The 19,002-nt window shown below is 36.9% G+C and overlaps 1 protein-coding gene across 5 annotated transcripts in view; it reads left to right on the top strand.

Moving 5' to 3' along the window:
- Positions 1-19,002, top strand: part of ZC3H13 (zinc finger CCCH-type containing 13) — a 64,203-nt gene that overhangs the window by 13,504 nt on the left and 31,697 nt on the right. The window contains exons 2-8 of one of the 5 annotated variants that reach the window (XM_066611293.1): positions 2,527-2,649; positions 3,426-3,535; positions 10,777-10,888; positions 12,687-12,795; positions 13,540-13,679; positions 15,309-15,469; positions 16,879-17,079. In XM_066611293.1, coding sequence (XP_066467390.1) covers positions 2,533-2,649; positions 3,426-3,535; positions 10,777-10,888; positions 12,687-12,795; positions 13,540-13,679; positions 15,309-15,469; positions 16,879-17,079 — 950 coding nt within the window. In that variant the 5' untranslated portion in view covers positions 2,527-2,532. Of the gene's footprint in view, positions 1-2,523; positions 2,650-3,425; positions 3,536-10,744; positions 10,889-12,686; positions 12,796-13,539; positions 13,680-15,308; positions 15,470-16,878; positions 17,080-19,002 lie in introns of those variants that run through there. The other 4 variants (XM_066611285.1, XM_066611318.1, XM_066611310.1 and 1 more) reach the window with 4 other exon arrangements.

Genomic DNA, 19,002 nt, shown 5'->3' with positions numbered 1-19,002 from the left:
GAAATTTTCAGTTCCGAGTTCTACCTCCTTGAAGATCCACATTGAATATCCTAGCTCTGGTTACTGCTAGCCTGACTCAACAGGCAACAGCACCTGAAGGAAAGATCTCTCAGCTGACTTCAAGGGACAGACCATCTCATACAGAAGAATGGTATCCATCAGATACTCTGGCTCTGAGTCAAAAAGGTTGTACAAGCCCTCTTGCTGCTTTCTCCCACAGTTGTCTCCTGCTTCCTTCCCCATCTCCTTCTTTTATTACTATTTTAGCTACCCTTTCCAATGAAGACAACAGCCGCCTTTTGTTAGGGTAACTCCACGTACCCATACGTTCATGTTTCCTCTCTCAAAAGGGCAAATATCCCCATGGTGCTTCTGTTTCCCTGACTGGGGAGAACAATGCAAGGCACCCTGTGCTGCTTCTTAGATTCAGAGTACAGCCAATTCTTGTTATCTGTTGGGATTAGGACCCTGGAAACACCAGCGGATAGTGAATATGCAGTTCATTAGAATGAAGGTCATTAAGCCTGGTGCACCTGTATTTAATAACTGAGAATTGGGGGACCCTCAAGTTTTTTGCACGAATGGACAAAGATCTTAGGATACAACTTATACCTTGGAAAGCTTATTTTAAATAGCTTCTTTTGTACGTAGGGAATGTAGAATACAATATCTTTAAAAATATTGCTGACTCACAACTGAATAATTGGGTCTCCTTAAAATGTAATTGATTCTGTACTGTGTTTGTGCTTCTGTAAAAGTTAGGATGTTGTGGCTTAGTGATTGTTTGTGAAAGTGCAGACTTGTAAATTTTGTCTTCTATTTATATAGTTACAGTGATACGATTTTTTTTTTAAATGTAAGATGTATATCTTGCTTTTCAATCATCAGGTTCAAAAAGAAATCATACTACTGTACTCTCAACCACGATGCAATATTTCAAAACATAGCGGCATCACCCTTTGGCTGTGGTTACTTTCTTAGGAGCTGTTTTCCTATGAAGATCTTATTAAACTCTTAATGGTCTCTTACAGCCCTAGGTTAAATTACCTTTAAAAAGCACTTAGGTTCTGCAGCTTTATGCTCTTTCAAATCTCTTAATGTAATCTTCCTTATTTGGGCTATTTATTGGATTATTATATAAGTGTATAATACCCTCTGTACAAGGCTCAATGTGTGTGGAGGATCTCACTTTACGCCAGTAGATTAGTGCTTCAAGTACCATTCAGGCCTGTCTGTAACTGATAAGCAGAACAGGTAATACGTAATACATTTATCCATTGCTGCTGCAGTGTGATACTTTATTTTTAAAACACTGAAAAATGTAGGAGGACAAATATTAACAGAAGATGCCCCTTCCCCCTAGGCAGAGAAGTAGCCTGAAGTCTGGCAAGTCTTGAAACGGTCTTGAAATGTGTTATCCTGTTTCTGAGCCCTCCTGCAATGGGAGCTATTTGCATAAACAGGATTTGTACCTGATTGCACATGCTATCAATTAAACAGCAAGATATAATTTTGGCAAATGTTTTTCCTAACTTTATCATCCAAGTCCCTCGCCTTCCTTTACTGCAGATTAATATTTCTCATAGGTGGGACCAATTTGACTGTTCTATGCCTCATTTCCATTTTTAATAATAATAAAAATAATAATTAATATTGTATGACCAAGGAAATCCCTTGTCTCTGAAAATCTTATATTACCAACAGTCATGTAAGCTAGCATGCACAGTGAGATAACTCAGTGGGGTTTGGGCCAATTGTCTTAATCAGTGAGGAGTTGTATACACCCTTTGAAATCTTTTAGATATAAGCGTTAATACTCTTCTTGAAAATGCCACTTAGCTTGAACTGCATATTTAGCCAATCATAAGCACAGCTCATCCAAGAAAGGGTCTAAATTGCAAGGAACCACTACCCAGGGCACATTAGTCTCCCAGCTAACTGCTTGAGGAATGTGCCTCAGCAGTATTTTGAGTTGCCTTGTAGGCCATGTGTCAGATAATTCAAATAATACTACAAAGTAGCCCCTCTGGAATCCAGGTCACTGCAACACAATTGACTGACCAATACTGGTGGTATTTAATGCTACTAATGCAGATTCAGAAAAAAATTCTAAAGTGTTTTGAAAACAAACTGATGTTGGCATGAATCTGTACAGATATGTTATTCTGAAGTGACACAATAGTTTATAGCTGCTGCTACTGACCAATGACTATTTTGGAGAGAGAAGAATAGAGTTTTAGATTAATTGAAGTGCCTCATGTATTTGATATAACTTGAGTTGATTAACAAGGGATGGATAAAGAAATCAAAACAGGGCATAAACATGGGCCCTGATCTTGGTCTTCTGCCTAGGATGAACTAAATCATAAGCATACATTTTACACAAATGCATCCTGTATCTGTTCTCCTGATTTCTGCAGAAACTCTTCAAGATGAATACCATAACTTATTTTTCTGCTATGAGTTCGGTTGCAATAGCTCAACTTGAGAATTTTACAGTGTTGCTTTTTTTTTTGGTTGAAGTAGTACAAAATGTCAAAAATTAGAAGGAAGGTCACAGTGGAAAATACCAAGACCATTTCTGATAGCACATCCAGAAGACCCAGTGTATTTGAAAGACTTGGACCCAGCACTGGAAGTTCTGCAGAGGTGAGTTGAAAAGAATTATTTGTTCTTAATGTAGTACATCTCTTCTAGGACCAACATAATGGGAAAAATTTACACCTCCCTCATTGATTTCAAAGGAGGTCAATACATTTATGAAGTCTCTATTATTTCAGTCGGGTATATAGCATGGCTTTGCTTAATGGCTGGAGCCATCTAGATGTACCTGCTCTGTAGGTACCCTTGATGTATGGACCTTATTTACTTCTACTCTGCTTTTGGTACAAACTGGAATATGTTGGTTAATTTTTACAGAGTTAATATGTGAAAGATGCTTCCTTGTAAGATAATAGATGACCACTTGTTATCTTTAAGCTCTGATTCTCCAATTTTGTGTACTATAAACATTCAAGGCCAATTCTCACTTTCTGAACAAAATATGTCATATGGAATGTTAAGTGTATCTGGATGAGTTTTCAGTTATTGACCCTGTAAAATACTTGAATGATAATTGGCAAAAGAAAGGAACATACACCAAAAATACATACATGCACACTTTACATCTGAGGGGGTACTTGGGTACGTGTATTTAGGCAAAGTGAGACTTGGACCTGAGTAGCTTTATTACTAGATGTGAACAAACAGTGTAGTGAGCCATGAAAACACATTTTGTTATCCAAACTCCTGGAAAAGAGTACTATTTCCATTGGTTTTCATTTGTGCTGGGTGGGAAAATATGTAGAATTATTTTCTTGTGACTTTCACACAAACGGAACTTCCAAAATTAGTTTGAAATTCATCCAGTAATGTCTGTCTCTTAGACACAGTGCCGTAACTGGCTGAAGAATGGCAACTGCCTCTATGGGAACACATGTAGATTCGTACATGGCCCTTCACCACGAGGTAAAGGCTTTAGCAGCAGTTACAGAAGGTAAATGAAGAACTCAGCTTTATATTCACATGCTTACAAAAGCTGTTTTCTTGTAGTTAAACTTTTTTAAACTTACAGTTCAGTGATGTGACTTATTAGAATACAATTAATTGGCAATGTGGATATGCCCTGCGTATTGAATGTGACTTCAGTGTAATAAAATGTTTTTTGCATATTTGCTTGAACAGTTTTACCTGATTTCAAACGGGAAGTGAAAACTTAATAAATGGATTGTTGCATAATGTTACCATAGCTTCTGTTTTGCTCAAATTCTGTCCTGCAGTTGCTTGAGGCAACATGAGTAAGTGCAGCTTATTCAAATAAATTGTTCTCCACTAGCTGTGTGAATAGCTGGAGAATAAAATGGCTTGTGTTTTTACCATATAGTGTATCTTTGTACCAAAACTGTGCTTTTATAACTGTATCATCAAACAAGATTAAAATGCAGTGAGAACATTTTGATTCCTATAGAGAGAATCGTAAGAATTAACTTGTGAAAAGCTATGTAGTCTTGTGTTTCAACTTAATCAAGTATTTTGTTTTGCTAAAACTGATGGAATATATACCATACCAGATGTTCCCAAACTGTGTGTCCCAAACTTGGTGCTGCACGTCCTCCTTCCAGTTCACTGGGCCAAATTCACACGAAATCTTGTGTGATTCTTGCATGATTGCATGTGATTTTGTTTGATCTTGGCGCACTAGGCTGGGAAGAAGAGGCTGCATGGTGCCTCATGAGTATGAAGGGTGCTGCAGCCATGGTAACTTTGGGAACCACTGATATGTAGTTAGCTTGTTGAATGTTGTGCAGTTCAGGGCCTTTTGTTGGAGACTTACCTATAGTTGAGGTGTTAGATGTTATTCATAATGTTTATGGAAATAGATATGTCATTTTAAAAGAGGCACAGAACTTGAAAGTCAGCTGTGATATAAGAAGCATAATAATGGAGTTGCAGTTATGACCTGCTTCTGCTTGAATAAATATGCTTGCACTGATTCTGGGGTGTAAGGTGTTGAAATGCTTGCAGTCAGTACATTACTTATTATGTAGGTCAGTGGTTCCCAAACTGTGGGTCGGAACCTGGTTTTGGGGGGGTTACCAAAGGGTGATGGAAAGATCAGATAACTAATTGCCTCAAGCCCTGAGGCTATTAAAAAATCAGATACTGTAACTGCTAATCACCTTGCAAAGAACTCAGCTCCTGCCGTTTGCAAGCCTGTGAAAATTTAGAAAAATACATGTTTGAGGGTCGTTTTTCTGGTTATTATTACTTACAAATAAATAAAAAATACTTTTTTCTTTCTAGATCCCCTTGTTTAAAAAATCTAGTAAACCTGGGTGGGTTCTGATTGAGTGCCATTTTAAAAAGTGGGTCATGCAGCTAAAAAGTTTGGGAACCGCTGATATAGGTGGTTTTGGGGGTTAGGGCTTTAGAAATGAAATGAAAGTGAAACCTCAACCTCATGTGAACATATCTCTCTTACTATACCGCATGTCTTTGTATAAATTCACTTAATAGCTTCAGATTGCTCAAAATGACCATCCACGTTGATAATATAATGAAATTCCTCATAATGATATCCACGTTGCATGAAGCTGAAATCTTAAAGACTGAACATATCACTCATATTTTAAAAAAATTTTATTTTTTGTGAAAGAAAAAAATACATTTAAGAACACAATATGAATACAAACAAAACAATTGCAAACAGAAATTGAGATATATGTTTTCAAGACCATTACAAATAGAAACTAAGATATCACCCATATTTTACAGATAGTTTATTTACAAGAGCTCTGAGGAGGTAAAAATTGCATAATTCTCCTACTAAAGCATTTGTATCAGCTGAAGAACTAAGGGCCCAATCCTATCCAGTTTTCCAGTGCCAGTGCAACTGTACCAGTTAGGCATGCACTACATCCTGTGGTGGGAAGGCTGTCACAGAGGCCACATTAAGTTGTGGGAACATTTGTTTCCTTATCCTGGGACTACATTGCAGCTGCACTGGTACTGAAAAGTTGACTAGGATTGAGCCCTAAGACACTTTCATTTATAGTGACCTTCTGGTACTTTATGTGTAGGAATGATCTAAATCATTTACTAAATCATTATTGCTGTTATGGCACAACTGTATGTTAAACAATTGCAGAGACAAAATATGACAGTTATGTTTCCAGAACTTGTGTAATGTGACTCCATTGAAGCACTGCAGCAGGCAGAGTAATGTAAAGACAATTCAGATTTCTGTTTTAAATCAGTTGCAAAAAGAAGTTAAATCCATCGCTAAAAGAAGAAAAGAAATTGATTAAAATTAAGTTTTCAGTATTCATGTATTTCTAGTGTACAATGCATACTAGATTGGGGGAAGGAAGAGAAGCTGTGAAATCTATTAATTTCTTTTGGTGTTATATAATCATAAAGAATACTTGTTGTGGGTACAAGTATACAATTGATGATACCTAAATTTTGATTAAGAAATTAGGGGCAGTCTTATGATTCCTTCTCAGGTGTGAATTTTCTCTCTTTCCCATCCCTTTTGTTACTTGTCTTTGTCAGCTGGTCGTGTAATGTACTAGAATATAATTTTATAGTCAAGGTTGTTTTTCAAAGAGTACTGTCACTGGATTCAGAAAGTTTGCACAATTAAAATTTCTATGGTATTGCCCTCTGTAGCCATATAGTTATGGAGATGTACTGCCTTCCTGGCTTCTAAATCCAAATCTCTAATCAGTATCTATTTGAAAACCTTTTTCACTTAGTAACTTAATGACACCACATATGACAAACCTAGACTGTGGATGTCACCATTGATATTTTCATTTAAGAAATGATATTCCGGAATATTTTCAACAAGTAAAAATATGTCAAAGACTTGTGGGTGCCAGTCATTCAAGCCTAAATTGTGGTCTTCCACATTCAGATCATGACACAATTATTTTTGCGTCAGTACAACTTGATCTTCAGTGAGCAGTATCGATTTGAATACACAGTAGGTCTCAGTTTTCTAAACTTTGCTGGAACTTTCATGGCCTAATTTTGAAAAAGGGAGACTGTGAGCCTGAGATGAGCTTTCAGTTTTCTGTTCCTGCTATGGCCAGATATTACTTTATTCACTGTATATAAATCAAGATAAAATCACAGACCCTATTCTCGAGCTTACAAATGAAGAGGAATAGAGAAGTATATTCACAAATTCACAGTAGTACATTCCTCTGCCTAAAGTCAATTCCTTAGGCAGAGGAATTGACCTTTAAACTTTGAATGATTTAAATCTCTCATTTAAAGACTTGGGATTTCCTTAAGTTGGTTACGTATATCATATGTATATTAAAAAAACAAAACTATCAGCACTAAGTATTCAAGATGACATACATTCAGTTTTCAAAACAATGTTGAATGATTTTTTTCAGTGGTTTATCCCGGTTGTTCATTCTGGCTTTAGTTAGGATTCTGAATAAGAATGCATTCCATAAATAAATTTCATTCCTACTTGGAAACTCTGAAGAAAGGAGGACTTTACTGACGACAAATGTGTTTAAGATTAGGGAGTTAGAAAAGCATATATAATGATAGTTGAGGACTGTACCTCAACTATTCTGCTCTCTCCCAGTTTTTCTACAGGAGAGTATACTAAAGGTGTGCATCCATTTGCTAAGGAAGATTACTTAATGCGCAGGTTTCCTTTTCTTTTTTGGGTACAACAAATTGGGAGGGGCTGCTGTGCATAAAATATTCTGAATAGAATAGACTTTTCAGTGTTTAATTTACGTATACAAATCTGAAGCAAGTGTATTTTCTAGGTATAAAGTGCTGTTTGACCTGTGGCTAAAACTCTAAATTTCCCAGCTGGGTATAGATGATATGCATAGACTTTTTTGGAAGGGGACATTGTACATCAGTGGTTCCCAGACTGTGGGTCTGTGGCCCACCGGTGGGTCTCGACCCAATTTTTGTTCGGTCATGAAAACTAACATTAGACTATACAAGACAATTAGATTAGAGTACGTGCACCAGTGTTAAACAATCTGCTGCTGGGGGGAAGCACTATGGCCAAATAACCTTTATAGCCACTGAGGCTTGTGTAGTTGGCAAAGCGTTATTTTTAGTTGGGTCCTGTTGCAAAAAAGTTTAGGAACCACTGTTGTACATATAGGGATGATTGGGATGTTGCATTTTGTATTCAGGCAGTTTAGATTGGTTATGTTTACTATAGGTGTTAGTACAATATGTTAATTTTTTCATAATCTTGGGTACCATGTCTGCTATAATGCAGTTGAAAAGGATTCTATTAATTACCTGGAATAAACAAGGACTTTTAAAAGGAATAAAATGTACATAAGAATAACACATACTGTTCTAGGAGACTAAAATCTGGCCTCAATTACTTCCCATTTACACAACTGTGCTACTCAAGTAAGCCAAGGCCACCCCTAAACTTACAGATATCTGGTGAATTAGTAGTAGTTTGTAGTTGTACTTTGGCTTGAAGTAACTAATTCTCAGTCTTTAATGTTGATACTTCCATCATCGTTGTTTTGTAGCTCACTTCCTTCTGCTCTTTAATCTTAATTTTGAGTTGTTTTAGAATTTTGTAAATATGCGAATTAGCAAAATATTTAGGTACATGCCTGTTGTGATTTAATTTTATATTTCATTACTTAAACTATGATAGTACCAGTTGTATCAAAAGGCATGTATTACCTGTGGCTGAAAGGCATATTCTGTTTTGTGGGCTGAATATGGGACTTGCTTCCAAAAATATTCTTGGGCCCTTGGAGCTTCTAGAATTTTCTGTTGCATTTAACCTGTATCTTCAAATATTTGTGTAGTTTTTCATGTTTTCAGACTGAGATAAACTTGAATAGCAACAAAAGCACCCATATTTATATAGTGTATTTCAAGTATTCAGAGTGCTTCATATGCTTGGTAATTCTTACTGTAGCACCGTACAGTATGCTAGATCTTCGACTGGGGTGGGTACTGAGAGCATAGTGGCTTTCCTGAAGCCACATGGTGTGTTTGTGGCTGAGGAAAGTTTTTAAACCAAATTGATTTGCACTCTTGGCCACTGTGTCAGGCTTAGAAATTACCTTTCTGCAGTATTCTTTATGAAACTAGCTAGTGGCACAAAACATTTTTTTGAGAAACAAGTTGTAATACTGTTGAGCAAAGGGCCATTTTGCATGTTGTCACAGCAACAAACCTGGGCTTACTACAGAGGATGACACTCAGCTGGGAGCTGCAGCCAGTCCCTGGTCTCTGAGTGATCTTGAATAATACACATGTAACAGTTTATATTTTTATGTGAGCATTTTATATGTTCACTTAAAAAAATTGAAGGGGTTGGATCCAGTTTTTTTTTTTTTGTTCCTTGAAAAGAGAGATTCAATTCATGGAAGAAAAGCTCAACTCATGGATGGGATCTTTCTATGAGTGTTGCATTTCTGTGAATGGAATGAAAACTTTGGATCCAACTTTGGATGCGTGAAAAGGCCTTAAATGATAAACAGGAAAGAGGTATTTAAAACCGTTGCTAGTTTGCTTATAGCTGGTAAGTTCAAATATGTTGTATTCAAGTTTGGAGAAAATGGCTTCATACTTGAGCACATTTATTGCCAAAAAACTAAAAAATAATCCACCTGCTTTTGGGTGATGATCTTTGATAATAAACTTGAAAGCAGTATGGGGAGAGTAAATGTGAGGTGCTGCCTGTTTTTATGTTTGGGCTTGTCATTGCAAACAAATAATTTAACCTGTGATATATGCTTTATTTTGTACAGCTATGCATATTTGTTTCAAATTGGCTATTTATTGAAAGCTAATTTGGATTGAGGTTCAAGCTCCCTGACCTGTGATGAGCACAAAATTTCCCCAATAACTTGGGGAAAAACTGGGGAGAAATACGTCCATGTTTTGATTTACATTTGAATTAGAGACCTTTATTGTGGTTTAAGAACTATAGAACAAGAAATATATTAATATTGGTGACTAGACTTTAAAGAGCTTCTTCAGGCATGTCCAAGGGCTTGCAGTGACCCAATGGCATATTGTACATTTTCCCCCTCTGAATGGCAGACATCACCCCATCCCCTTTCCCCTGCCTTTTCATACACTGCTCTTGAAACTCTGAAGAGGCTTCTTATATGGAGGGCTGTTGTTTGAGAAGCACACACTGTGAAGCTCTTCAGCACACAAAATTAGTAATGCAGTTCTTTAACCAAGCAATTGTAATCGAAATAAGGAACTGCATTGGGGAACGAAATGTTGAAAATTCTATCTTTGTATTAGGGAACCTAAATTATTGATAGGCATGCTAAGGTATATGGACCTATAACTTCAGTTTTCAGGAAATTTGATGAAAAAAGAAAAATTGCAGACTGTCCAGTTCTGACTGACTCACTTTTGTTCCTCCTTAACAGTAGGCTCCAAAGCACCATCACGAGGAGCTTGCACTTCATCTCCTAATGTCTGCTATACTCGCTGTTGCATATAATTAGCGGAAGGCTCCTTTCTTTTTCTTTTTTTAAATAGAAAAGTAATGTGCTGAATAAAGTTTGGCTGATTATGGGAAAAATAAACTGTCAGTTTAGAGTAAGTAGGGTCAGTCTAGTCTAGTGGACTTATGGTATTGTTCTGGAATTTCCTTCATTTTACTGAACCCCCAAATAAGATCTACCATACTTGAAATAAAGATGCTATGATTTAATGGTGATAAATCAAGTCTAACTTTCAGTAATCCTCCCATACTTTCTTTTGCACTTGAGGAGCTATAGGGTTGTATATTTTCATTTTCTGATAACGAACATGAAAATGACAACAATAAAGAGGTATTTTTTAGAAAGTTGCTGAAGTGTGAATTTGCAGTAGTGTTTAATAATCTTTATTCTTTGGCTCAGTCTGTCAACATAGCTGTTTGAACACTTTTTTCTTTTTTGTAATCTTTCCCTCTTTGCCATATGTTCAATATTTTCTATAAATTGTTTTGATTGTGTCATTTTTCCTTAGCAAATAAAATATAAGATCATATGGCAAAGTCCCTTCAAAGTGGCAAGTTTCAAGTGTGGTTTAGGGAGGGTAGGAATAATTGGTCTAATATGATTTGTGTGCATGGCATGACAGAAGCTAGGTTTTAGCAGACAAGAGATAGAAGAATCCTGTTTCTGAACTATGAACTGCAAAACTTGAAACTATTTTTTTAACTCTGTAGAAGCACCTATATTGTGTGTCTACATTGCACAGGTCACCAGAAAGGCCTACAGGGGACCTTCGGGAGAGAATGAAAAATAAGCGTCAAGACATTGAAACTGAACCACAGAAACATAATACAGAGGAACAGTCCTCACCTGTGAGGGTAAGAATAGATTACTTTAACAGTACTTGCCTTCTAGGTAGCGCCACTTACCACAATATTGTTCTTTTAGCAAGTTGGATAGGATGCAAAAAGACTACAAAAAGACCATACAATCCCATTCTCAGCTGTAACTGATCTAAGTATGTGAACCTGAAACAACTGTGTGTGCTTTCTTCATTTACCCCTGCTGTCATTCGCTTCTCCCCCTTTCTGTTTTTTCCCTTTTATCAAATATATAGATTGTAAGCCTTCAGGACAGCACCTACCTTGTTACTCTGTGTAAAGCAGTGTGCACTTTGACAGCACTATAAGTACTAATTCTGACCTCTGAAGGGGATTTGGAACATGTTTTTCATAAACAGTAGCATGCACATATCTTTGCCTCATTGCAAACCTCATTTGAAATGGAGGAAAATGTGATATAGCAATGAGAGCCTGCTGTTCAAAGAAAAAAAAATTTCACTGAATTTTTGGGTACTCCAAGGTCGCTTTTTGGATCCAAGCCTTAGTTTTTCAACATGAAATGTGAAAAATGATGACTAAACTTGTAACCTCTAGACCTGTAGCTAATTACAAATAATTTAAAGCTGACTTTTAATTAAGTAAATTACATTTAAATAGATGCTGCGAAAAGCTTGGATCCTGAAGTATAATATTTTTGTCAAGTGGGAACTTTTTTTGGTAAAACACTACTGTCCACTGTTGGAAGAAATGACTATTTGTATCCTGTATAACAGTAATACTTGTTCTGGAAAATAAGCAAGATTGACTTATTGGTATTTTAGTAGAGCATTTTCTTCCGTTCCTGTTAAAGACCCAGTCTTGCTACATTGGGTATAACCATCCACCCCCAATGGTACAGAAAGATGAGATGTATCTGTGCAGTGTGTGCAAGTGTAACGAGTTATATCTTAGGTTAACATTCCACAAATGGAAGAGCTTCTCTTCACACAAGAGGGAGGGGGTAATTTTAATCTCATTTCCTCTGTCCCCATGTCAAAATCTTCAAAGGACTAGATTTAAAATTGGGTTTTAAAACTTTTGTCTTATTGTGATTATTATGCAGTGCAGTGATTATTTATAATGAAGTTGGCTCTCCAAAGTACTAACTGCATTCTTAAAATTAACCAATTCCTGTTGGCTAAGATTTAATTACTCTTCAGCATCTTAAAATAAGTGCAGCAAAGGGAAATGCCCTGCCCTTTTCCCAATCTCTCACTGGTCTCGCATTTCCTGGTGCTGAGGAGAGCCACCTTTTGGTTAGCCCATTAGGTTTGATAGGAATTTCTATGAATTGAGGCAGTCACGCTTGTAACAATAATTCACTACCTTCAGCTACTTCTAGTCTTATTTAAAAGGAAAACTTGATCTGTATTTCAGTAGTTGGCTATTTTCCAAGCTAGTAATCAAGATATCAAGTTAAAGTATCAGGGTTCTAGTAATTTTCATACTGCTGGAAGTTAGTCAGGCGTATGAAAATTACTGGAACTCTGATACTTGATATTTTGATTACTGGTTTGGAAAACAGTCATCAAGTGACTTGAAGTTTATCTCATAGGAAACCCATAGACTGAGGGTACTACGCATCTGGGTTCCTTGAGTAATGGAAGAATTTTTCAGTTGCAAGAAATAACTTAACTCACCCACTGGGTAGTTTCCGCCTTTTAAATATTAGCTACTTGTAAAGAAAGACTTAGCGTTCTTTGAATACTTACCAGAAATATTACAGTACTTTGATACATAATACATACTCAAAGGACAGTAACTAATTTTTCCTTTTTTTCTCAATACTCTATAGAAAGAATCCTCAAGGGGGAGACACAGGGGAAAGGAAGATATTAAAATTACCAAGGAGAGAACTCCAGAGAGTGAAGAAGAAAATCCTGATTGGGAAACAAATAGAGACGGTAAGTGACTGAAATTAATGTTTTGGCTTTGGTTTGGGGAATCCTGCACTTAGTATAGAGCTTGTAATTGTTCCTTATAAACGAAAGCAATTAAAATCCAGAGCATTGTTTCTCAAACTGTGGGTTGGGACCCACTAGGTGCGTCGTGAGCTAATTTCTAGTGGGTCCCCATTCATTTCAGTATTTTATTTTTAGTATATTAGACTTGATATCAACATGATACATGACTGCATTTGGGAAGATCTGTACTTTTAACAGGCTGCAATGTACAGGTGTGCCCCACTTAATGACAGGGATCCATTCTCCGATTCCCTGTTAGCGATTAAGCCATTAAGTGAACATTCACTTAAGGAGGGAGAGTAAAATACAATCAAAAACAGCCTGAAAGTAGTAAAAGGGTAACTTAGATATGGGGAGGGAAGATATCTTAGGAATGGGAAGGGATAACAGAGCTTGGCGTAAAGAGACACCACCTGGTAAAGAAACAGAAAAAAAGAGGAGTAACAGTTGCAGACACATCTGTGGGTGTGTTTCAAAGTCTTATCAGTTGCAGATGAAGAAAAGAATACTGTTGATGGGGGGAGAGAGAAAGGTGGATAGAGAAAGAGCAACTTGTGGTGAAGCAGCAGCTTAATGCTTCACACAGGAATGTGTATGGAAGTTAAATAATTATTTTAATAGGAAAATTATATCAGCTTGTAACTTTTGAATGACTGCATGTAACTTTTTTCTGTCTAAATTAAGATTCCGATAATGGAGACGTGAACTACGATTATGACCATGAGCTTTCTTTGGAAATGAAGCGCCAGAAAATCCAGAGAGAGTTAATGAAGCTTGAAGAAGAAAACATGGAGAAAAGAGAAGAAATAGTGATTAAAAAAGAGGTACATATCTTGAAAATACTTCACATAGTCAATATAAATTGAGAATTGAATAACCACAGAACTTCAGGATAGTAGCAACATGATAGTAGTACATGGTAGTGTTGGTTGTCTACTGCATGTAACTCATGCGTGCATACTCTGTGTTTAAGCTTGCTTTTTCCTTCATAGTTTAGCTTTTATGTCATTTTGTCTGTTCTCATATTTGTTTTGAGCATGTGTTCCACGTGTTTGAATTTTAGTAGATACATTTGAACTGTTTCAGCAAAAGTCTATTAATCCAGCCACTGCAGTTTCAAATTAATCTTGGTGAATGACTTTTTATGGGTCCTTTTAAGAGAAACAGCAGAAGTTGATTCATGGGTACTCATTTTTACCGGCTGATTTGTAGATCAGAGTAACCAAACTTGCTTAATGTAAGAGCCACATATGATAAACATCAGCTGTTTGAGAGCCACAATATTTTAAGAAGCATTAAAATTATTAAATATATTTACTCACCATTAACATAAAACTTACATTTTAATCCAGAGGACACTCAGTTTATACCCAGTAAATAATAATAAAGCTTGAAATTTTTTTTACTTTTTATATTAATTATGCCTTTAAAGGAGCTCATCCAACATATTTCCGAGAGCTGCACATTATGTGTCAAAGAGCTTCATGTGGCTTGCGAGCTGAAGTTTGACCACCCCTGTTACAGATATTGGCTAGGATCCAGCTGAGCCTCTCATGATTTCTGCTGCTTCCCCCCTTTTAGCTATAGCTTTCCCTCATCATTACAGAAGGCTTTTGGTTCTCAGAAGCAATTATTTTGGGAGCATTGGTAGATGCAGAGGGAAGAATGGGGAAAGATAATTCCATTTCACGAGCAAAATTCTGTTTGCAGTAATTAGGATCCAAGCTGTCAGATCCAAGTGAACAGGTCAAGTTGAAACACTTTTCAGCCTCTCTAGTCCTTACAGAGTTAAGATGAACACTGTAAAATTTGGTTCTTTTAGATGCTTCTTGCTAGTGGGGATGGCAGGCAGTTCCTGAATTAGCACATACAGAGAAGGTTGGCACCTAAATTTCAAAATAGTGAAATTTGAAATGAATTTCAGGGTTTCTCCCAAGGAGAAGCATCTGAAAATTTTCAGAAGAAGCTAAGTGAGTTTCTGTAAGATGAATTGGATGTCTCGGGAAGATTTCTCAATATTCACACATACCAATAGGAATAAGATATTTGCTTCTACTATTCATCTTTACAGCATGGTAATATGAAGTATCTTTATATTTTAGACTGCATTTGGAAATACCTCTAAGAGTACAGTTATCGTGGTTGTCCTGCCTTGACCTTGTATGGCCTAGTCAGGCCAGCAAACTGAGATTTAAAGCTTCTTCTCACTTTTTATGTATTTCCATAAAAATAGTTAATTTATGCATTTTGACTCAGAAGTAAATTTAATACAATTCAATAGGACTTACTCCCAGGTAATTGTGTAGGACTGCAACTTAATATTCTAAAAGGTGTAAGAGTTACCCTACAGGTAAGTGGGTTGACAGTAGGTACCTTTCAATAATTACTATGATCTCAGTCTTCAGTGATTACCAGTTGTTTGGGATATAAAAGTATTGTTTCATTTCTTCAAGATTTCTCCAGAGGCAGTTGGATCAAAACTGTCATCCTCTCCTTCACCAAGAAAAGCTAGTAAATCTCCAAAACTAAGGGCCAGTCCCAAATCATCTTGCTCTAATAGTAAGAGGGAAAAGAAGACTTCTGTGGTTTCTTCACCCCTCTTGGACCAACAGAGGTTAGTATGTAAACAGGGATTCCCAACAATGCTGTATATGTGGTCTGCACCTCTTTTTAGACCGTGAGTCCTGTGGGCAGAGGGAACAATTTACTGATTTATTTTGCTATGTAAACTGCTTTACGAACTACTTTTTATTGAAAAGAAGTACATAAATATTCTTAATAAGCTCTGGTTTCATTAGAGAAAATGAGAATCCTTTTGCTCTGCTTTTATAAATATGCACTGAGAGGTGTAAAGAAAATCTTCCCTTCTGTCATTTTGATCTTACTACAGTATGGTGATTAAAATTGGGATACTTAATTAAGAAAAAATGATCTTGAGTATGTACCATAAGAAGAGCACCAATCATGTAGCAGTCCTGAAAATCTTATATTTTATGTATTGAAACTATGAGGCAGGACATTTAACTTTCTGCTCCAGTCATCTTCCCCTTTTACCTTTTAGAACTCCATAGCAGCTACCTGGCAGCTTGAAGTTCACGTCTGCCTGATTTATATGAGTTGTGATGGCAGCACATAGATGAGCTTATTAGAATAGGAAATGGGCAAGAGTTGCAGATAATAAATAAGGCAGGCTATGTGAGTGGCCCCATGTGTGTTCATGAGATTTTCAGAACATGCTTCAGTTTAAAAGAGGGAGGACATGGCTATGAAGCTGTAGACGTCTGTGCAGCTGTGTCTGTCACAGCCATTGCAGTTGTGGCAGCCTGTTGGGGGAACTAGACCAGTAATTTTCAACATTTTTCATCTTGCGGCACACTGGCAAGGCACTAAAATGGTTAAGGCACACCATCAGCTTCTTGACAATTGACAAGGCATGCTGTGCTGTCAGTGGAGGCTCATATCCCCCAATGGTCCTATTAATAAATGACCATCTCCCAAATTCCCACGTCACACCTGGGGATCATTCGCGGCACACCAGTGCGCCACGGCACAGTGGTTGAAAATGGCTGCACTAGACACTTAAATGGTTTTGCCAGATGGATTAATCCCAGTTCTTTGTGGCAAGCTGGTCAAATGCATGCAGCCTTCGGTGTAGAGCAACCATTGTGCAGAGACAGTTGCACAAAATTTTCACATGGCAGCTACCTTGTGATCAGCAGTCCTCTTTGAATGGCCGCAGTGGGTTTTGGGTAACAGTGAGAATTTTTGCAGTTCTAGATCCCTTTTTGAAACTGTTGATGGAGTTGTTATCTCAGAGTCGGAAAATAGTCAATGTGCTCAGGTTGTATTTTGGTTTAAAATACTTGTATCCAGCCCTTCCCCTCCTTCAAGAGGGTGCTCAAGATAGCTCAGAACATATTTAAAACACAGTAAATGCATTAAAAATAAAATGGATATTTAACAAGACAAATTCAGATGCTAAATTGATTGAATAATTCATCATATATTAACCTGTATTTTTAGGAGTTCAAAAAGCAACCACAGTAAAAAGAAAGGTCCTCGTACACCTAGCCCTCCCCCACCAGTGCAAGAGGAGACGGCACAAGGGAAAAAACATAAAGAGAAGCATAAAGTTAAAGAGCGGTTAGAAGAGAAACCAAGGGAGGTAAAAGAGAGAGGCAGAGACCTTGAAAGACATAATAAAGAAAAAAGAGAGAAACAGAGGTAATTGCAATGTCTGTTGGTGTATAGTTATTTAATTTTCTTGGTTTTGCTACATCTGTAATTCACTGATTGCTAAATAATTAGGGTCTTCTGTTTGGTTTGCCCCTCTATTAAGTCTTCTAGTTTTTAGGTTATGAACATTTCTCAAGAACACACATATGCTACAATTTGTGGAATGTTGCTTATTGCATGTATTTTCTTTAAAAACAGAATGTTTCCAACCCTTACAGTTTCATAAAAATCTGAAAATGTGCAAGCAGTGATTCACATCCAGAGTAACGCCTTTGTGAACTGAAGTGGCACTTCATGACTGCAGACTACCTCTGAGAATAGGAGGAGTGTTGCACTCGCTCAAGGAGTCCTTATGTGAATGGAAGAGGCCTTTTGTGCAAGTGGGATACTTCCACAGTCAGGGGGAGTTTATATTCATGGAATGCATGAATGGATACAGCCCAGTTTCTGAAATTCCAGGGGAAAAAGGCAGTCTTAGAATGTCTCTAAAATGTGAAGAGGCAAATTTATTGTTCACTCTCAGATCCAGGACAATCAAATAATGCAGCAAACATCGGTGTAACTTAGCCATATAGACTTAATTGGTGGTTTTAGGGAAAGGGATTCTTGGGAAGCCCCTTCCTTATATCTTAGTACGTAGAATGTTTTTAGTGGTCCCAGTTCACTGTCTGCAAGATGAGAAAAAGTAGCCCACTTCACTAATGCTGTTTTGAGTAAGATCATGGTAAAGATTATAAAGCATGTCAATTAAAATGCAAAGATACATGATTAGTAATAACAGCATTTGAGGGGCTGGCAAAAGTTCTCAACTGCAAATTATTTTTGAAATCTTTGAAATTTTAGATCTTATCACTATGTTCAAACAAGAATTGTTCTTATTTAAGCATCTAGTTAGGAATGGCTTGCCTAGCTGATAGTGTTAAAGTAGGGTTGTCAAACATAAGACCCTCAGGCCAGATGTGGCCCCGGAAAGCAATTTCTCCAGTCCCCGTTATAATTGGGCTTCCACAGCATGATAAACATTTAAACATTACTGGCCTTTAGATTCTGTCATAAAGTTTGCTATATAGGAACATCTGTGCTTTGTAGGTTACCTGATGTAGTAATTTTTCTATCAAAAGGAATTCCCATGTATCTGGGAGGTGAAATAAAAAATCATGCATTATGACTAACTGCAATATGACATGGTATAAAATATTTTTAGCTCCTTTCTGGTTTTCCAGTTTGTTCCTTTTTAAATGGTGCATCCCTCTTCATTCCAGCGTGGTGTACCTCCCACTGGCTGTTGCTGGTGAATCTTTTATGTTTCTTTTTAAATGGTGTCCCCCTTTAGGACAGGGACCTATCTTTTTCTTGTTTTGCTTATTTTGAAAAGCTATGTAAATATTCTTAATTTCTGTTTTGTGTTTCTAGACTAATTCCAGTAGCTTTTCTCTTCTTTGCATCTTTGCTATTTCATGTCCTTGACAGGCTGCCAGAAAGGATGGAGAACGAAAACACAAAGTGTTGCCAACAAGCAGTATTTGAGCAAGGACATAATAAATTAAGACATATTGTTTTCAGTGTTGTTTGAATTCATGCTGAAAATAAGACAATCCAGATTTTGCAATCAGAATAATTGACATAAGTGTTGTTGCAGGGATCTGACAACATGGAGATTCTTATGTATCTCACTGAACGTTCACTTTTAATGCTAATATTCTGTGTCTTTACCTTTTGAGTTTGCTGGTGAAAAACTAATGTAATTGTTTGTAGCATTTAAATTAAGCACAGTACAAAAGTTAAAACCATGCCTGTAGCCTCTTAACACCAAGTGGTAAGAAAAAAAGGAGGAGCGGGGGACAAAATAAATGGAAGAGCAAATCAAAAATAAGATCTTAATGCTGGTACTGCTTTGGGATTGATCTTTGA

This window comes from Tiliqua scincoides, chromosome 1 (assembly GCF_035046505.1).
Source record: "Tiliqua scincoides isolate rTilSci1 chromosome 1, rTilSci1.hap2, whole genome shotgun sequence".
Classification (NCBI taxonomy): Eukaryota; Metazoa; Chordata; class Lepidosauria; order Squamata; family Scincidae; genus Tiliqua; species Tiliqua scincoides.
Note: the sequence above shows the minus strand (reverse complement) of the source record. Positions and strands in the feature narration are given on the sequence as shown.